The sequence below is a fragment of the Sinohyriopsis cumingii genome, chromosome 11 (genome assembly GCF_028554795.1).
Source record: "Sinohyriopsis cumingii isolate HCF-2022 chromosome 11, ASM2855479v2, whole genome shotgun sequence".
Classification (NCBI taxonomy): Eukaryota; Metazoa; Mollusca; class Bivalvia; order Unionida; family Unionidae; genus Sinohyriopsis; species Sinohyriopsis cumingii.
This window is the reverse complement of record NC_142971.1, coordinates 49427472-49447405: the sequence shown is the minus strand read 5'-3', so window position 1 is coordinate 49447405 and position 19934 is coordinate 49427472. Positions and strand designations below refer to the sequence as shown.

Below are 19934 nucleotides of genomic sequence, written 5' to 3'. Positions count from 1 at the left end.
TTTGTGAAAAATAAGATGAAGCCACTTTGAATAAGATTAGACATTAGATCTTGGTACATTGATACTTATGTGGAAGGGCACTTGAATTAAGATATAAAATAGCACTTGTTCACAAATGTTACTATGCATGTTGTTCCAGTCTATCATGTACACAGCAAAAGTGTTACTAGGCTTCAAGTAACATTGCTAGTATATAATTTTGTATACATATTTGTTGACATTTTATACTCTGCTTAAGAAACAATCCTGAGATCAAAAACAAATACTTTTAATTTACAAGTTTTGGAAAAGTGGGAAGTCTGATGGACTTCTGATAAGTTTATCTCTTGTGTCTGACTGGGAAATCTGAAGGTCCAGGACCTCAGATGACCGCTATTTTCAGGCCCTGACAATACAAATTTACATGTACAAGATTGTTGCACAGCTTGCCATTTTACCAAGACTATCAAGACTGCAAAATATGGTCTTCAAGGACTCTTTATAAAGCACAACAAGTGACAGATACTGAGGGGGGGATTCAGGAGTTCAGTTGAAAACATCTTTTTTTTCCTGTTTAAATAGTATAGTTTTCAGTACAAACAAAAAATAGCTGGCCATTTTAAGTGAAGGAACAGATCCCTTCTAAAAACTGACTGCAACTTAGGAAAAGCAAATTTTTAGTAAATTGTGTTTCTCCGAGAATACTTACCCGATCACATTAACGTTAGGGATATAAGCCTGCTACCTCTCGAATCCAGCCCTACTAAAACACGAAAATTCGTCTTTTCGTTCTATCTTATATAGACCAAAGGGCAATAATTCTTGCCCCTTACCTCCCCTTGCCGCCAGGTGTCACTAGTTTTTTAAGCTGAGCAATATATATTATACAAGGATGCTCGCATAGCGGGGTGGTTGGGAGGGTTTTTAAGTAATGTGATCGGGTAAGTATTCTCGGAGAAACACAATTTACTAAAAATTTGCTTTCTCCTTCAAATACGTTCACATTAACGTTAGGAGAATAAGTAATAGGAGGAGAGAATGCTGAGCATCCTACCTCCACTCCAGGTACCTTCTAGGGAATGATGGCTGGATTCCCCATTTGAACGATAAACCGTTCTCCTAATTTCATCAGCAACACACCCTAGGGTCCCGTTATATGTGACCCCTATATACGGTTAAGAAGATAGTTATTGAAATCTTCTTACCTATGAAATTTCACTGGCGAATCCAGCGAAGCTGATAGGCTGTGGTGATTGTTTTAAATGGGTCTGGTGGTCATCTGGGCTGCCGACACCGGACCTACCAGATTCAAGGTTTGCCTCTGCGAAGCCAAATCTCTGAGATAAAAACTGGAGAAGGTTGACTCTGCATGCCAGCCAACAGCTTCTATTATATCTCGGATCGAAACATTGCGTTCAAATGCCAGGCTCGCCGAGATTGCTCTAATCTCATGAGCCGTAATCTTCATGAGGCGACTCTGATCTTGTGAGACCTCAGAGTACGCTGAGCGTATAACCCACTTCAGCCATGAAGCAAGGGCTTGAGGGGTGATATCCCGTTTACCAGCTTTGACCGGGAGAAAGAGGCGCTTACGTGTGTCCCGACACGCCTCTGTGCATTTTAAATAGTGCTTGAGTGCACGAACAGGATCTTGCATGGCTGCTGCTCTTGACTTATCTATGGAAGAGAGTGAGCGAATGATGATTCTTTGATTGCCAATGGATGGTAACCTATTTTTGGCTACAAAGCCTGGTTGCGTCAGGAGGACCACCGAACCATCTGATCTGAACTGAAGAAAGTTCGGGTCACTGGAAAGGGCATGTAACTCGCTCACCCTTCATGCTGAAGCTAAGGCTATCAAGAAACATGTTTTGTATGATAGTAGCTTTAACGAAGTGTGGGCTAAAGGTTCAAATTTGTCTGAATTGAGCCATGTTAAAACCCAGGACAGATTCCATTTTGGAAACAGGGTGAGGGATTTTGGTCGATTGAAATCAAAATTGGCTAAAAGATCTAATAGATCTTTTTTATGCCCAATATCACATCTACCATGATGGCGGAATGTGTCTGATATCATGGAGCAGTAGCCTTTGATAGTAATTGGGGCCAGCCAGAGAAAAAAGTCGGCCAGTTGAGGGATTGAGACACTCAAAGGGACGATGTTATTGATATGGCACCAGTCCCTGAAAACACGCCACTTTCCCTCATAAGCCTTCAGAGTGGAGGGCCTTCTTGCTCTTGAGATTCTCTCCACAATCGAAGGTTTAAATTGTTTGTCTCACAAGGCTGCCCGGACAAGAGCCTTAAGCGTGAAGAAGAAGACAGTCCGGGCAGGGGTGGAACACCTGTGACTGCAGTTGTTTGAGAAGATTTGGGCTGGTTGGAATCTTCCTGGGTAGATCTATCGCTAGATCGAGTAGATCGGTGACCCAGGACTTGTTCCATCTGAGAGGGGCAATCAGAATCATCTGACAGTTCTGACCCCTTAACCTCTGGATTATTTTCGGTACCAAAACTGTGTGAGGGTAGGCGAATGCCCACAACCCCTCCCAGCTGATTGACAGAGCATCCACGGCCCAAGCCTCTGGGTCTGGAACCGGAGAGACAAAGGTGGGCAACTTGCGATTCCACCTTGTCACAAAAAGATCTATCATCGGACACCCCAAAAGTGTGCAAATCCGAAGAAAGACTGATTGATGGAGTGACCATTCCGTGTGAATGACTTGACCTTTCCTGGATAGAGTGTTGGCCAAGACACTGAGTCTGCCGGGAATGTGTCTGATTTGTACGTTGATGTGGAGGTTGTCGCAACAACATAGAAACTGCCAGATCAGAATGCACAGGTCTGGTCATTTGGTGCCCCCTTGTCTGAGGAGGTAAGTCACCACCACAGAGTTGTCTGACATAATGAGGACAGTTTTTCCTGAGAGCTGATCCTTCCAGAAACGAAAGGCATTGAAGACAGCCCTCATTTCTAAAAGGTTGATGTGGCGAGGCCTCTCCCCTGGCTCCCACGTGCCGCTGACTGTAGTGAAGTCCAACAACAGGTGGGCACCGCAACTGTAGGTACTGGTGTCGGTACATACCGTTATCTCCGCTTGGGGCATCTCCAGAGGAATCCCCGTGGACAGCCAACTGGGGTTGTGCCACTGACGCAGGAACGATCGTATCTAGGGCGTGATCATTATTGTTTGATTGAGGAGACTTGAAAAGGGGCGCCACTGTGCCAGTAACGTCATTTGTAAGTGACGCATAAAAAGACGGCCAAGCCAGATCAAGTCTGCCGCCGCATTGAATAATCCGAGGAGTTGCAAGAATTCTCTCGCTGAAATCCACGTCCTGTTGGAAACGGATTCGACAAGTTTGACGATCCGGATTACGCGAGCACGAGGAAGCAGTACCAGATTCAGATCGGTGAGAAACTCCATACCCAGATGGACAAAACGCTGGGATGGACGGAGATCGGACTTTTCCCAGTTCATGAGAAAGCCTAGATGATCTAAAAGTGCTAAAAGATCGTTTCTGCCTTTGAGCAGAATAGAACTTACCATATGTTTCTGGAGGATGTCGTCTAAGTACACTGCCATCCATGTAGATGAAGTCGAGCGGAACAGGGTGACGACGCAATCCATAACCTTGGTAAAAGCCCAAGGGCTGATGTTGAGGCCAAAGGGTAGGACCTGGAACTGATAACCGCGTCACGGTAAGCAAATCGGAGAAATTTCCGTGACAAGGGGTGGATAGGGACGTGAAAATATGCGTCGGTCATATCTAGACTGACGGCATACTCGTCCTGCCGGATGGAAAGACGGATTGATCTCGCCGTTTCCATCTTGAGTTTCAGTGATAAAATGTATTGGTTGAGGCGACTCAGGTTGACGATCAACCTCAACTTGCCTTTTGTCTTCTGGATAAGAAACAGCCTGGAATAAAACCCCAGCGATTGCGTTTTTTTTTTTTTCTTCACAATCTCCACCGCCCGTTTTTCTATGAGCGACCGTATCTTCTGTTGTAGAAAGGTACCCTTCTCCCGATCGGACGGTACGTCTGTGAAGAGGGGAGAGGAGGACAGGGGAGAGGGTTGGATAAATGAAATCCGAAGTCCTTCCGAAATGACCTGGATCACCCAATTGTTCTGAGGAAAAAAGGTGGTCCAGTAGTCCTGAAATTGCAGGAGGCGGCCGCCCACATGTAGGCTGTCCGCGGGTGGTGGAGAGGGTATGTCAATTTTTAGAGTTAGGAGGCTTGAAGATGGAGAAACTTTGTTTCTTACCGCCTCTGTATGGTTGCCTCCTAGCTTGATTAGACTGTTGTCTCCTGGCATTGGGTTGGGATCTATACTGCACATTTGATTGTAAGGATCCCTTGTCCCTGGTCCGCCAATCATCCCTCCGCTGTGGCAGGGGCTGATTTTTTCTAAACGCCTGCAAGGGATGGGCGGCGAGTTGGAGGGGCAGTTCCTGAGCTGCCTGCTTCCGAACTTCTTCAATTTTTCCTCCAAAGAGTAAAGGCGACCCAAACAGAGTCATCCATAAAGCCAGAGTATGATGGGGCTTGAGCGACATGGACCGCAGACATGCGTCACGTTGTATCAGGTCTAAGTTGGTAGAAGCAGTCAACGCATTAGCCATGGAATGGTGAACTGCCCTGTTAATAACTCTAGCAATCCAGGCAGTCGCTTCCCAAGCGTGGTCACTGTCGGATTTTTCTGCGAGTCGGAAAATGGCTAATGAAGCCAAGTCTAACATTGAAGATGTAGCGACTACGTTCCAGACTAGCTTTGAAGTGGCTTGGAACACATTTTTGTCCACTTTGTAAAACAGTGGAGCGGACATGTGAACTGCTGCCATATTTTTTGTCCAGGGCAGGAAGATCCGTACTGAAGGCGTCTGAATGAGTTTTGTACCAGCGACACAAGAATGTCGCTGGTACTTGGCTTTCTGAAAAGAACGCCTTAGCATTCTCCGGATCACCTATTCGTCCTGATAGACGATCATTGATCTCCTTAATTTTTGCCGACTGGGGAAGGAGCCGGAAGGATGGCGTCTCTTCCTCCCCGTCAAGATCTACAGACGCCTTAACTTTGTAGTCTTGAGTGGCGGTAGGAGGTGGAGGGCATTCTGAAGTTGCCAACACCCTATAAATTTCTTCCACAGCTGCCTTGAAGCCAATCTCAGTCCGTTCCATGGTTGGATCTGTGTACGGCTGATTCGTCACCCTCACTATGTGCCGAGTCATGTTCTGTAATAGCTTGCATTTCTGGATAGAGCATACCAGGTGGCATAGATGACGCAATTCCGTCATCATTAACACTGTCACTAACTCTCCCTTGTGGATAAGCCGTGAACATATGGATGGCCGGCCCTGCCGGCTGGTTTGTCTGGCTTGTGGTTGGTCTGAATGTTGGCGACGGTCCTGCTATCACTGGTACCGGCTGCTCCAATGGCCTGGCTGGACGGACAGATTTCTCACTAAAATCTCCGCCATAGTAATGGTATGTTGCCGGCGGTACAGCTTGACGGACGGATTTATCACTAAAATCCCCGTAAGTCATGTTTGGTCGGACCGTTTTAGCAATAGGGTCCCCATGCTGGGACAGTTGGATGGCCGGTGACATAGAGGTTGTATAAAGATATGGATCCGGTAAAAACCCCATGCGTCCTGACTTACAGGCCCGAAGGCCATGCTCGGTCATGCGGGGGGACTTACGCCCACTGGGCAGCCTAAAATTGGGGGAACATTCCCTCAAAGAGTCAGAAAAAGTTGTGGAAGTGAGCGAGGGAAATAAGGGTAATATCTGGCCTGATGTCAATAGCTGCTTCGTTGCTTCCTGGACCAAACAACGCATCTGTTCAAAGATGGACTGTTGTACCCTGTCAACATTATTTTCCTCCATTGCCGCTGATGTTACTGTGGCTGACGGTTGCAAACAATGAACTCTAGGTGGAGGGGGGGCCCCAACGTCCCCCACAAGGCTCGCAATGGAGGCTGTCTTCGGATGTATACTGAGGACATCAATGCTATCTTTCTTCGACTTATTCCGTCTATCCCTCCCTTTTGCTGCCTTCTGGACTACATCAGCCCACGTTTGCTCTGTCCAAGTATTACACACGCTGCATGGTATAGATGATGTACATTTGGTACATACAATACAAGAGTCATGGTTGTCTTCTTTTGCTTTGAACTTTTTGCATTTCATGCATTTGGTTGACATTTCTACTGAAACGACACAAGAAAAGAAAACAAAGCACAAATTAGTAATTCAGCATGTTTTTAATTCACTAATACCACAAACGTTACTAACGGAGTAATTTTGAAAAAAATTGTTAAAATAATGTATACAACCTGTAGAAGAATGATTGTCCAACGCAATAAATCCAAATTTAACTTCGGATGGTCCAATTTAACGCTAAGATGGCTTGGATTGTTTGGAGGTATAATGTATGTGTCATCAGTAAAAGCGAAGCTTAAAAACTAGTGACACCTGGCGGTGGCAAGGGGAGGTAAGGGGCAAGAGTTATTGCCCTTTGGTCTATATGAGATAGACCGAAAAGACGAATTTTCGTCTTTTAGTAGGGCTGGATTCGAGAGGTAGCAGGCTTATATCCCTAATGTTAATATGATCGGGGAACGTATTTGAAGGAGAAATAATACTGTGAATATGTGTAATGATATAGGTAAAACTCAAATTCCTAGGCAAACTATTTACCTCAAAATTTCTAACATAAACACAAAAATTTCAAGAATTTTTTTTTCATGTAGAGAACACATCTTTTTTATACCAAAAAACATATTCATGGAAGTAAAAGCTAAAATCTCTTCAATGAAATACAGCTTTGAAACTGATATGTAATGACATACCAGAGTTTGTGTGTAACTTTATAACTGCAGACTGAAGATCTGGGTTGGAGGACAGAATCTGACCCTTGATGATGGAAGCTGTCACCAGCCTACTCTCCCTCATGTTCTTGGATGGCTTATCAACCACGACTGACTGGAAATAGCAAATACAGGAATGTGACATGGATGTTCAGTTTTTAATCTATTATGTCCCTATGCAAGGCACTTTACTCCAACTGCTTTGGCACTGAATAACCTACTTATGTTACTATACCATAAAACACCAAACAAAACTAAACCACACAAACCAAACCAATCACAAGGTAAGTCTCCTCAAATACGATGGCCTCGCAGTATCCTCATTTATTCTATACATATTATGAAGTCTTTTGAATCCAGTTTCTTCATTTTCTACCACCTTGGTGGCATAGTGGTTAGAACGTCCACCTCAGATGCAGGAGGTCGTGGGTTCGAACTTGGGCAGAGTCAAAGCAAAGACATAAAAATGGTACTAACAAATGCCTCGCTAGATCCTCAGCATTAAGAGGTTAGTGTTAGGATTGGCCGGCCTGTTGTTAGGATAATGTGACTGGGTGGAACACTGTACTGCATCAGGCTGATTTCATTTACCAGATAGGATCTGCACCCTTTATAACTGCATTGTATCAGGTGAATAGACCAGACAGTGTCTGTGCCCATTATAATGTACTGCATTTGGCTCCAATTTCACTTACCTGACAGGGTCTGCACTCATTATAATTGTATTAAACCAGGTTTTGATGAATGAACCAGAGAAGCTCTCAGCATCCATTATAACTGTACTGTATCAAGCTGATTTCACTTACCAGACAAGTTCTGTACCCATTATAATTGTACTCTATGAGGCTGATTTCACTTACCAGACAAGGTCTGCACCCATTTTAATTGTACGCTGTGAGGCTGATTTAACTTACCAGACAAGGTCTGCACCCATTTTAATTGTATTCTGTGAGGCTGATTCCACTTACCAGACAAGGTCTGCACCCACTATAATTGTACTCTGTGAGGCTGATTTCACTTACCAGACAAGTTCTGTACCCATTATAATTGTACTCTGTGAGGCTGATTTCACTTACCAGACAAGGTCTGTACCCATTATAATTGTACTCTGTGAGGCTGATTTCACTTACCAGACAAGGTCTGTACCCATTTTAATTGTACTCTGTGAGGCTGATTTAACTTACCAGACAAGGTCTGCACCCATTTTAATTGTACTCTGTGAGGCTGATTTAACTTACCAGACAAGGTCTGCACCCATTTTAATTGTACTCTGTGAGGCTGATTTATCTTACCAGACAAGGTCTGTACCCATTTTAACTGTACTCTGTGAGGCTGATTTAACTTACCAGACAAGTTCTGTACCCATTATAATTGTACTCTGAGGCTGATTTAACTTACCAGACAAGGTCTGTACCCATTATAATTGTACTCTATGAGGCTAATTTAACTTACCAGACAAGGTCTGCACCCATTATAATTGTACTCTATGAGGCTGATTTAACTTACCAGACAAGGTCTGCACACATTATAATTGTACTCTGTGAGGTTGATTTAACTTACCAGACAAGGTCTGCACTCACTATAATTGTACTGTATCAGGCTGATTTCACTTACCAGACGAGGTCTGCACCCACTATAATTGTACTGTTTAAGGCTGATTTCACTTACCAGACAAGGTCTGTGCACATTATAATTGTACTCTATGAGGCTGATTTAACTTACCAGACAAGTTCTGTACCCATTATAACTGTACTGTATCAGGCTGATTTAACTTACCAGACAAGGTCTGCACCCATTTTAATTGTACTCTATGAGGTTGATTTAACTTACCAGACAAGGTCTGCACCCATTTTAATTGTGAGGCTGATTCCACTTACCAGACAAGGTCTGTACCCATTTTAATTGTACTCTGTGAGGCTGATTTAACTTACCAGACAAGGTCTGTACCCATTATAATTGTACTGTATGAGGCTGATTTCACTTACCAGACAAGGTCTGCACCCATTTTAATTGTACTCTGTGAGGCTGATTCCTCTTACCAGACAAGGTCTGTACCCATTTTAATTGTACTCTGTGAGGCTGATTTAACTTACCAGACAAGTTCTGTACCCATTACAATTGTACTCTGTGAGGCTGATTTAACTTACCAGACAAGGTCTGTACACATTATAATTGTACTCTATGAGGCTGATTTAACTTACCAGACAAGTTCTGTACCCATTATAATTGTACTGTATCAGGCTGATTTAACTTACCAGACAAGGTCTGTACCCATTATAATTGTACTCTATGAGGTTGATTTAACTTACCAGACAAGGTCTGCACCCATTTTAATTGTACTCTGTGAGGCTGATTCCACTTACCAGACAAGGTCTGTACCCATTTTAATTGTACTCTGTGAGGCTGATTTAACTTACCAGACAAGGTCTGTACCCATTATAATTGTACTGTATGAGGCTGATTTCACTTACCAGACAAGGTCTGTACCCATTTTAATTGTACTCTGTGAGGCTGATTCCTCTTACCAGACAAGGTCTGTACCCATTTTAATTGTACTCTGTGAGGCTGATTTAACTTACCAGACAAGTTCTGCACCCATTATAATTGTACTGTATCAAGCTCTTATTTCACTTTTGAATGTGATGTGATCTAATTAATGGAGCACTCAAACAAATTGTCAGGTCAACACTCTCATTTGTGTAACTTATTACCAAAAGGTTTGATGTTAATAGTCATATAATTGACAAACTCTACCTCTCTATTATTTGACACAAGGAAAGATACGGTTTTTGGAAGCTAGACTTTTCACATGGATGCACAATGTGAACAGTCATATAACTGATAAAATGTACCTCCCTGTTATCTGACACAAGAAAATATATGGAATGTGGAAGCTAGACTGTTCACATGGATGCAAAATGTCAAAGACTCTAACTTTATCAAATATAAGCAGTTCTCCCCATCAAATAATGGTGAAAATTCTTACTGCAGATTTCCTGATGACAACATTTGGATTACATTGCTTATATTATTGCAGTTCTCTAACCGTCTTAAACAGGGCAGACTAAGGGAGATAACTCAGTGTGGAAAATGGATCTGTTCCACCCAATATGGCAAATGCATTATTACGTCTATTTATTTATGACTATGAACTATTTTGTTTACCATTTTCTGATCACCAAACAACTTCTCTCTTTTAAGAAATATGGTCTCTTCTCTCCCTTGTAGGGGTTGTGATGCTTCTGTGGCCCCAGGGATTCCTGTTGTTATGGCACTGAAATGTTGGAGTAAAATTATTCACAACTTTTGAGAGAAAAAAAGATGCAAATATGTCATTTACTTTTCTAAGCTGTATAATCTGATTAATCAAACTATTCAGACTGCTGATTGGTTTTAAATCTCAAGATCATGTTAAATATGACAAACTTAATACAGAGAAGGTAAAAAACAATCACCAGCCTGAATAGTTTGATAAATGAAGAAATCACAATATCATTTACAAACACAAATGCAATTAAATTGTCGATCCGCATGTACTACATGGGATAAAAAGGTTTGTTTATGTAGGGTTTAATGGTAGATCAGCATAATCCTGGCTTTACAGTGCTTATTAAAGTTAAGCTCCAAAGACAAAATGGAAAAGATTGTGAACAATCTATAGAAAGAAAAAAAAACTTCTAAATAAATGTAAATATGTACTTTCATAACACTTTATATTTAGGACAAGTAGCAGTAAGATTTTCATAATGGCAATGGCAGCCATAAAACTGGATCAAATTTTATGTCAGCATGCTTTCTGCAAAATTTGGAAAAATTCTGCTGAGCCATTTTTAAGAAGTTTTTTAAAGGCTTTTCTATTTTTAGTAACTCTAGTAACATTTTAGGACAGATTGGCATCTTCTGCAAAAACCTAAAGGGCTTTCATACTAGCATATTGATGTAAAATTTGGTCAAATTCTGTTATGTTGTTTTTGAGAAGAAGTTGTTGAAAGTTTATTCTATATTTAGCAGTAAGGACCATATTGGATTACAGAACATCATCAACTGAACAAATCTTAAGAATGTTTACGTAAAAGTATGTGCAAATTGGTCAAGTAGTTTCTGAAAATTAAATTGTGAATGGAATATGGATAACACACAAATGACAATGGATGAAGGACCATGAATGGCCAGATAAGCAGAAAACTCAAAATTAAAATAGAAAGTACCATACTGCCTGACACTCACATTAACACTTTAACTAAAAACAATTCCAGCAAAGAAATTTTCAATTTGGAATATAGACATTTCTCATCAGACTTTCAGATTTCACATAAATTCTCTTATCATTGTATGACATAAATTTTTAATGAAGCTAACTTTTCTTCACACAGTCACTTACCAGAATTCCTGGAACAAAATCTTTTGTGGCTTCACTTGTTTTAGGAAATTCTTAATTTTTTCTTCGGCCTTCTTATTTTTTGACAGGACTACTATCCCACTGTATGACCTTTAAACAGAAAATATACAATCATTACAATATTTATTTTGGGGCTTTCTTATGACAAGAAACATCAGCAAGGAAGTAGTCAATAATAAAGTTACTGAACAACATAAGAAGGACATAGCCTGCATGTTGAGCCCATGAACAAGCATTCTGACGAATGAAATGTTCAAAGATTCACAATGATTTATGCCAAGTGTATTGAAAATTGTGAACAGGTTTAGGAAAACATGCAAATGAACAATGTTGAGCAAAACCATAACAATTATTGATGCTACCTACATTGGTGCCATCAGAAAAGTGATTGCAATATCATGCTTCCTACATGGGCTTGAATGATATGTAATTATTGTCAATACTTTATATATGAATGAAAATGTACTCATGTTCCATCACTGTTTACAGCATTATACATGGGTGGTTTATTTATGTATTTAACCATTTCAAAATACAGAGTTTGTTCCTCTCAAGGGAATCTCTATCTGCATGGGAATTCTTTTGCCTTTAAGGCTTGCTCTACATGGCAGCAAACCTCATCATCCTAGGTTGCTTTCATGTGCACCTGTTACAAATGACTCTCTTATACCAATAGAGGTCAAAAGTTTGCCCACTTGACCAAACCTCTCCCCAACTGCATAAATATGAGGTACTGTCTGTAGACTTGGAGTGACCTAACTTGGCTCACAGCAGCTATGCCTCTGCAAGTACAAACACCAGAGATCACCTACTACAGTCTTTCTGGGAAGCCAGTGTGGTGTGGTCTCCCCTGGACAGTATCTACATATCAATGTTCTGGAGATAAGGCCATTTTGAAAGCCTTTCACTGGTGGCAGGAATTTTGAACTGGAAAGGGAGTCCCAATTCTGTCTGACAAATCTAGGGTGGTGACTTATCTCAAATGGCATAACAAGCTCCCAACCTTTGTCTCACTAGTCCCTGACACCAAATCTTGGGCAGTCGATGCGCTATCTAAAAACTGGAATAGCCTACACTCTAACACCTCTGATTCCAAAGGTGATACAAAAAGCAAGAGAATCTAAGTGTTGCCTCATCCTCACTGTACCATTCATGGATCAACAAGCTCCTCAATCTTACAATGGATGTTCCCCCCAAAAATAGCAAAGTCATGTAGAGCATTGCTCAAACAAGAAGGCCCTCCACTCTGATAGCATACAAAGGCAAACTGAAATGTTTTACACAGTGGTGTACACAAGAACACATTCTTCCACTACAGACATCTGTATCTGAAATAGCCAACTTCCTCCTCTGGCTCTTCGACAAGAAAAAGTTATCACCAAGCACAATCAAAGGTTACTGCTCTACATCTGCTGACACTGTTCGTCATCATGGACAAGAAGATATCAGACAAAACAGACTTATCTGACCTCCACTCCATCTCTGATCATACATGGCCAAAAATGTTGGCTCTATGTCCACAGTGGAACCTATTATGGATACTAACCTGGTTGAGCAAAACACTGTTTGAACTGCTTTCAAGGGCATCTTTGGCTCACCTTTCATACAAGACCTGCTTCCTTATCACATTAACAATGGCAGGCATGATCAGTGAAATACATACCCTATCAAGGGATCCGAATTACATGCAGTTTCATAAAGACAGGTCAGTTGCACCTATGATGGTTTCCTCTTTCATAGAACAGGCTTCCATCCATGGGCAACCAGACCTTTGTACTGAAAATCATTGTCTACTTTGGACATTTCCACTTAAGGCTACCTACAGGATCTAGTATGAAATGGTATTAAAACAGAGCCATTGTGTCGAGGGAGATCACATCTAATTTTACTTCTTAAACAGGGACAAAACAATATAACAGCACAGACCCTATCTTCCAGCATTAAATGGGTAATTTGTTCTTTATATCAAGCAATAACTCAGATGGCATTTTGGCTTACGAGGTTATAGCAATTGCCACCAGCATCACCTTTGACCTGAACTGTTCTCTAATTGACATTATCAATGCCATGAGATGGAGATCTGAGTCCTCATTCTCCAGCTTTTAACTCGGAGATCTTTCATCCCAAAGGGCTCAACTCAATCTGGTGGGGCCTAAAACTGAACATAAGTTATCAGGATTTTACAAGTTCCCCATCATCACCACCTGACCAGGTGTATGTGGCATTGATTTAAAATGAATTTTCCATCCTGATCTTTACATATGTCCCCTTACACACATGCACACACAAATAATGTACACAAAAAAACTATTCAATCAAACCCCAAGGCATTAACAATGCTTCAAAGGTTGACAAAAGGGTTCACTTTTCCTTAAAATAACACATTTCTATTACACACTTTGGTGACATATTTTTCCAGCCTTCTGTACAATAAAACACAATTTTTATAATAGTAAAATTTGGAATTTTTAATGCACAATGTGCTCTGCATATGACATATTTTGTGAGCAAACCCAGTTGATAAGAACATCCCAGCAGTTAATTCCTATACAGACATCTTTTTGTGAAATTTTAAAATCAGGATCATAAGTCTGATTCCATTCATCAAATTATTTCCCAACATGTTCAGTAACTGAACTGTCATAGAATAATTGCTCAATTTGTTCTTTTCCCTCCTTATAGAAGATGTAGTATCACTTAAATTTATCTTTCAAAAATTGTTTTTTTTAATCAAGATTTCTAAGTAGAAATCTAAAATGAATGCTAATCAGTTTTGCGTCTGTTGTGCAAAGTTTAGCCAAAACAAAAGAATTGGAGCATTCTTTACACCAGCTGCACACACTAACTGCCTGGATCAAGTTTCATAATTTTAACATTTGGCTTCTGTATCATGGTTCTTATCAGATCTTTATAAATATATTCTTTTCTTTTACCTTCAAAATTGAAATTTTATCAAGTATTATATGGAAAATATTTCCACTTTCAAAAACATTAATTTTCTCTTTCCACTTAACTGACATCTTTGAGATAAGGGCAAAGTGCTGTATAAAATTATTAATATCTGTTGTTTGTTTTATTTCATCGAAACTTAATAGAGATCCTTGTGCATCAAAAAGGTATTTAATAAATATAACACTGTTCATTCTCTACCCTGTGTATGATTTAAAGTTGTTGATAGTTACTACGTTAAGAATATCTTGTGGCAAATGTTCCTGAACAGCCAACGGTACATTTTTCCATTGTGATAAAACACAAGTAACATCATGCCAAAAGATATTTTTAATCAATTTAGAAATTTCAGTTTATCTGGTTTATTCTAATTTTAATAGTATATCTCTAAATTTTCCAAATTCTTGTTTGGAAACCAGTTTTTGCCACAAATCATCTTCATTCAGTAATAGGTATCTAATCTAGGAAAGTTTTATATAAAACATAAATGAGTACAAGTGAATCATATTTTAATCCCCCCTTCCTTAAATGAAGTTATAATAGTATTTCACTTTAACCTCTTGGTTTTGCAACCCCAAAATGAACTAGAAGTTGTTGTCTCACATACCTTAGGGGACCAGAGATTGCATATCCAGGGTAAGAGTATGTTACCTCCCTCCACTTCTTACCTATTCTTCGAAGGTCTTATGATTAGGTAATGTATTTAAAGAAGAAACTAATTTTACTAGCAAAATATGTTTCTTTGTGAATACTTACTCAGTCATAATACACATACACCCTCCCAGCATCCCAGCAGTTACATCCATATAGAGTGTGCCAATAATCCCTATATCAAGGGGAGATCACTTGCCTGACTGCCACCTAGGTGGGCAGTTAACTTTTAGCTCTTTTGGCTGCACAGTTTTATCTGGGAAGGCTGGATTTGCAAGGCTGTAGTAGTAGTTCTCCTAAGCTATTATGATTGGGTAATGTATTTAAAGAAATGTAATTCACTATTACTGTCTTTATACTTGTGTGCGACAAATGGAGACATATAATCATCTACTTTAATGATTCATGCATAAAAAAGAATGAGAAATAAAGCTAAAATAGACAGTGAATCATGAAAAAGCTCACAATATTTTTTTGTCAACATAGTTACCTATGTAATGGGCAAACCAGTTCCAGGTCATCCACGTGTGTGACATGATGAGCAAGGTCCCCCAGCAGGAACCTGATAGATAGGTCTTTCAGGGCAAATGCAGTGGAAGGGCCAGTTGTCTCCACCCCCTCCTTCACAACTGAAATACAACAGATCAGGGAATTAGATGTTAAGTTAACATACTGAAATAAATAAAGACCTTTCCAACTTATAATTAAAGGCTAGACATGAACTGTATTAATGTATTCTTGAGTGCAACCATGGAGTATCTCTGATGTACATATTGAGGTAATTGCTTGATTTATACACACGACAAACTAAAAACTTCATCTGCCATGAAGTACATTAAATCCGATAAAAACAGGAGTAAAATATCAATCTTGGTAGTAAATTAGTCAAACCTGTCCAAAAGGTCACCTTTACATAGTGGTTGCCTGGTCTCCAGTCATTCTATTTCTCCCACCCTCCAGGAAAATTTTCTATATAATTGTAATAAATATAATATTCATGCTATCGACAGTCAGTGGCCATGTGTTATTCAATTTAAACCAGTGAATTAAGAAATATGGGTAATAATAATCTATTTTTGTGATGAGGGGGTATGCAAGATGCATGCATCAAATTTAATGATTGTAGGTATAATAGTATTTATACATAGTGTATAAAACTTATTTCATATAAAATACATAATCTAAGTTAGAAAAATGTGAAATGTAGGTTACAGTAACAATTTTCTGTTGCATGGGAGTGGTACTAATAGAAATGCATATAATCATCTAGTTTGAGGATTCCAGGAAGAACAGAGCTTTAGGAATGAGATTAAAACACAAGTTAAGCAAAAGTCAAGTGTCACATGAAATATTGGTCACAGTGACCTATTTTGGTGATGAGGCTATAGTATTCATCAAGATGCTCCCTCACCAAATTTCATGATTCCAAGTATAACAGTGAAAAATTTAACAAAAAATGTATACCTAATATACATGTATGTACAAACTGCTGCCTGTCCATTTGGTACGTGCTAAGAAACCCACTAGAGACTGCTGGATAGGACCCAGGAAGAAAGGAGGGTTGAGTTTCAGTGATGCTGTACATATATCTTTTATCAAAGTCTAGGGTAGTACAATAGTTGATAACTACTTCCTAAACCAGAGCTAAAAATGTTAATGTAATTACATCTTGACCTTTGACCCTGCCCCCCCCCCCCCACAAAACTCTATGGGATGTGTTAAAACATTGTACCTCTCCCAAAGATACCAAGCTATGTACCAATTTAGTGAATTGTCACCTAGCAGTTTAGCAGGAAATGCAGATATGGACAGATCAACTAACAGATGGAGGGTACCACAAAATAATTGAAACTTTTTAAAAATGTGTGAGATAATGATCTTATACAAGATAATGTATGATGTAAAATGAGTACTTCACACTGAAACAAGACCATGTATGATGCAAAATATGAGTACTTCTCATGGACAATAAGACCATGTATGATGCAAAATATAATTACTTCACATTGACAACAAGACCATGTATGATGCAAAATATGAGTACTTCACACTGACAAGAAGACCATGTATGAAGCAAAATATAAGTGTTTTACATGAACAATTCTGTACTGGATACAAACAATAAAACAATTTTGAAAATCTTTTAGGTTAAACTTTACTGTATAGACTTACTAATTTTTAAACAGAGTTCAACTGCAGGCAACACAGGCCATGGGTCTATGCAGGATGCAGAGGGACTTGACATATCAAGTATAGGCAGTAATTACAGGCGATTTCAGAAAAATGTCATCATGTAAAGATCTGAATATGTGAGCATGTCATCTACAGCATGCTTCCTATGATAAGCCCATGTCTGCATAATACATTTTTTTAAAGTAAGGGGTAATCTTATAAACAAGCAAAGACATGATAAGAAAATATTTGACAACATTCATTTACAGTGTGGGGTGGACTTATCATTGGATAAATACAGTAATACTAACCTGATAATTCCTTTGTGAATGTTCCTGAAATGATTCTGAGATGGATACCATAGCTAGACTAATATACAAGACCTTGCTCAAACTTGTTAGAAGCTGATACAGGTAATAGCTCTAAGAATAACATGGAGTCTCTTGGAAAACTACAGAATTCCAGGTTTCTATTTAAAAAGTTACACTTTAAGTTATTTGTGAAATTTTCTGGCTGTTATTTCCCAATTTCCTTTTTTCAGAAAGGGCTCAGATATCTGACCTGAAGTTTTTCTTCAGTATGAAGTTGAGTTCAAAATCAAAATTTCTTCCAAAATCAAAAATTCTGAATAAATCTTTAAAGAATGCATTTGTTTCATCAGTTAACATTCTGTTATCAGTCAAGCTTAAGAAAAAATGAAACATGCTGTTTACCACGGTCTATCCATCAACTCAATGTATCCAGGAGATTAAATGGGGCTAGTAAACACATTTGTCTTGTAACTTCGGACTCCAACCACATCTAATTCAATGAGATCAGATGAATTAATGTCATTTCCAATTGGCTATGTTGCCCATACATAAACACAGTGTGATTGGGACTCATTTGTTTCTGCCTAATGGACACATTATTTTGCATTCATGTCCAAATCTCAACTTCCTCTCCATTTTGCAAAGGTTCATCTGTGTGTCATTCAGATTAGTCTCTTTTTGGATCTGATGACAGGAAGTACAAAATTTGGACATAAACTCCTGTTACTGGAAGTAGCAATATTTACCATTAAAAAAGTCTAAAAATTGTTTATTCAGCTGTATTACATGTGTACGGAAGACTCCCACCTCAGTGATTTTCTGCGTCCCAGATCTAAATATGCGTAATTAAGCGTTTCCGAGATCTCTGATTGTAAATCTAGATCTTTCCCCTTTTTGTAATACCACCTCCTTCAGTCTGTCATGAATTGTGATGACAACACAGAGTTTGGAACAAGAGTACCATGACATGACACAAAAATGGGAAATGCAAGATAATGAGTAAAACGATAACATGGGCATTCTGTTTGGAAGATGCACAACATGGTAAAACAACAGCAACATCAAACCTTGCATCAAAATTAGGTAAATCTATAAAGACTAAGGAGAGCAAAATATATCTCAAATCTCCAAAACAGCGTGGAGGGAGGAAAATATACAGCTATTTATTGATACTCATAGCAGTCCAAGAACCCCAAATGTTGTTGTTGTTGTTGTAGGGTTTAATGCCATTTTTCAGCACAAGATAGGCTATACATGGCAGCCAGTATCAATAGCTGAGGAAGAACCCAGGAAAACCCCAGAAAGAACCACCTACCCATGAGAAGCTACTGGCAAGCTTTCTCACATACTCACATTGGATGAACATGAGACTCGAACCCACACAGAAAGAGGTGAGATAATGATCCATAACAGTGAGCGCTTTTTTAGACCACTTGGCTGCTCAGGGTCCCAGAACCCCAATGTAAAAAAGTGACAAGTATAATGTCTTTTAATTGTACGGAGCTAATTATACAGGGCACTTACCATATGCATTCACAAACGAGGTACTTTACATAACTGTTTTGAGTAAATATAATTATGGAAGATACTGTGGGTAAAGAATCTGGAACAAAATGAATCTAAAGTATTTATACTTCTTTCTGTCTCATTTTCTAAAGTGTAAATTTATATACAGGTAAGTAAAATATGAACCATTTCATGGAGCATGCTGATTATGAAACATGATTAGCACACAATTAAGCATTTAAAATTGCTTATATTGCTTATATTTAATGATATCTGAGTGGAGAGATAAGCAATACAAACTAGAAGTACTGACTGGGGGATGGATGAACAACAAGATCTGATCAAGCTCCCCATTGAAAGTTACATCAGGTATACAAATTATTAATTCAGCAGATGTCAATCATGAAGACACTTACCAAATGAACTTAGGCCTACTGGTTTAGTTAAGCCAATTATGTCATCTGAAAAAGAAGCAAAACAATTACCTGCCAGCAAGGAAATGATAAAGTATTCCTGAATTACCTGCACAACTTAATGAGGATATCAAAACTGAAATGAGTATTTAAAGACTGTATTCTTTAATACTTTCATCCAAGACATTCAATCTTGTTTGTACCAAACTGGTATTTCCTAAAGTATGAATGTCAAAAACTCCAACTCCACTGGTTGGCATAATTTTACAAAATCAGGATTATTTTATGGCCTTTTGGGATAATATTTACAAGTTTATGAGACATTAACAAGCCCAACCAAGCATTCATACAATATGACTTTACTTAGTTATTTGATATTAATGGATAACAAGGCCAATCAACCATTCCAACAATATAACATTATTTAGTTACATGGTATTAATGGATAACAAAGCCAATCAACCATTCCAACAATATAACATTATTTAGTTGCATGGTATTAATGGATAACAAAGCCAATCAACCATTCATACAGTGACTTTATTTAGTCACATGGCATTAATGGATAACAAAGCAAAGCAAGTCATACGACTTTATTTAGTTACATGTTATTAATGGATAACAAAGCCAATCAACCATTCACACAGTGACTTTATTTAGTTAATCTACACATAA

The 19934-nt window shown here is 39.1% G+C and overlaps 1 protein-coding gene across 2 annotated transcripts in view; it reads right to left on the bottom strand.

Annotated features, from left to right (window-relative positions):
- LOC149788419 (mitochondrial mRNA pseudouridine synthase RPUSD3-like) overlaps window positions 1-19934 on the bottom strand; it is a 38703-nt gene that overhangs the window by 12769 nt on the left and 6000 nt on the right. For both annotated transcript variants that reach the window (XM_089974386.1, XM_089974385.1), the window contains 5 exons: window positions 19263-19307; window positions 15348-15486; window positions 11240-11347; window positions 10024-10132; window positions 6841-6973 (listed from right to left, as the gene is read on the bottom strand). In XM_089974386.1, coding sequence (XP_089830512.1) covers window positions 6841-6973; window positions 10024-10132; window positions 11240-11347; window positions 15348-15486; window positions 19263-19307 — 534 coding nt within the window. The remainder of the gene's footprint in view (window positions 1-6840; window positions 6974-10023; window positions 10133-11239; window positions 11348-15347; window positions 15487-19262; window positions 19308-19934) is intronic.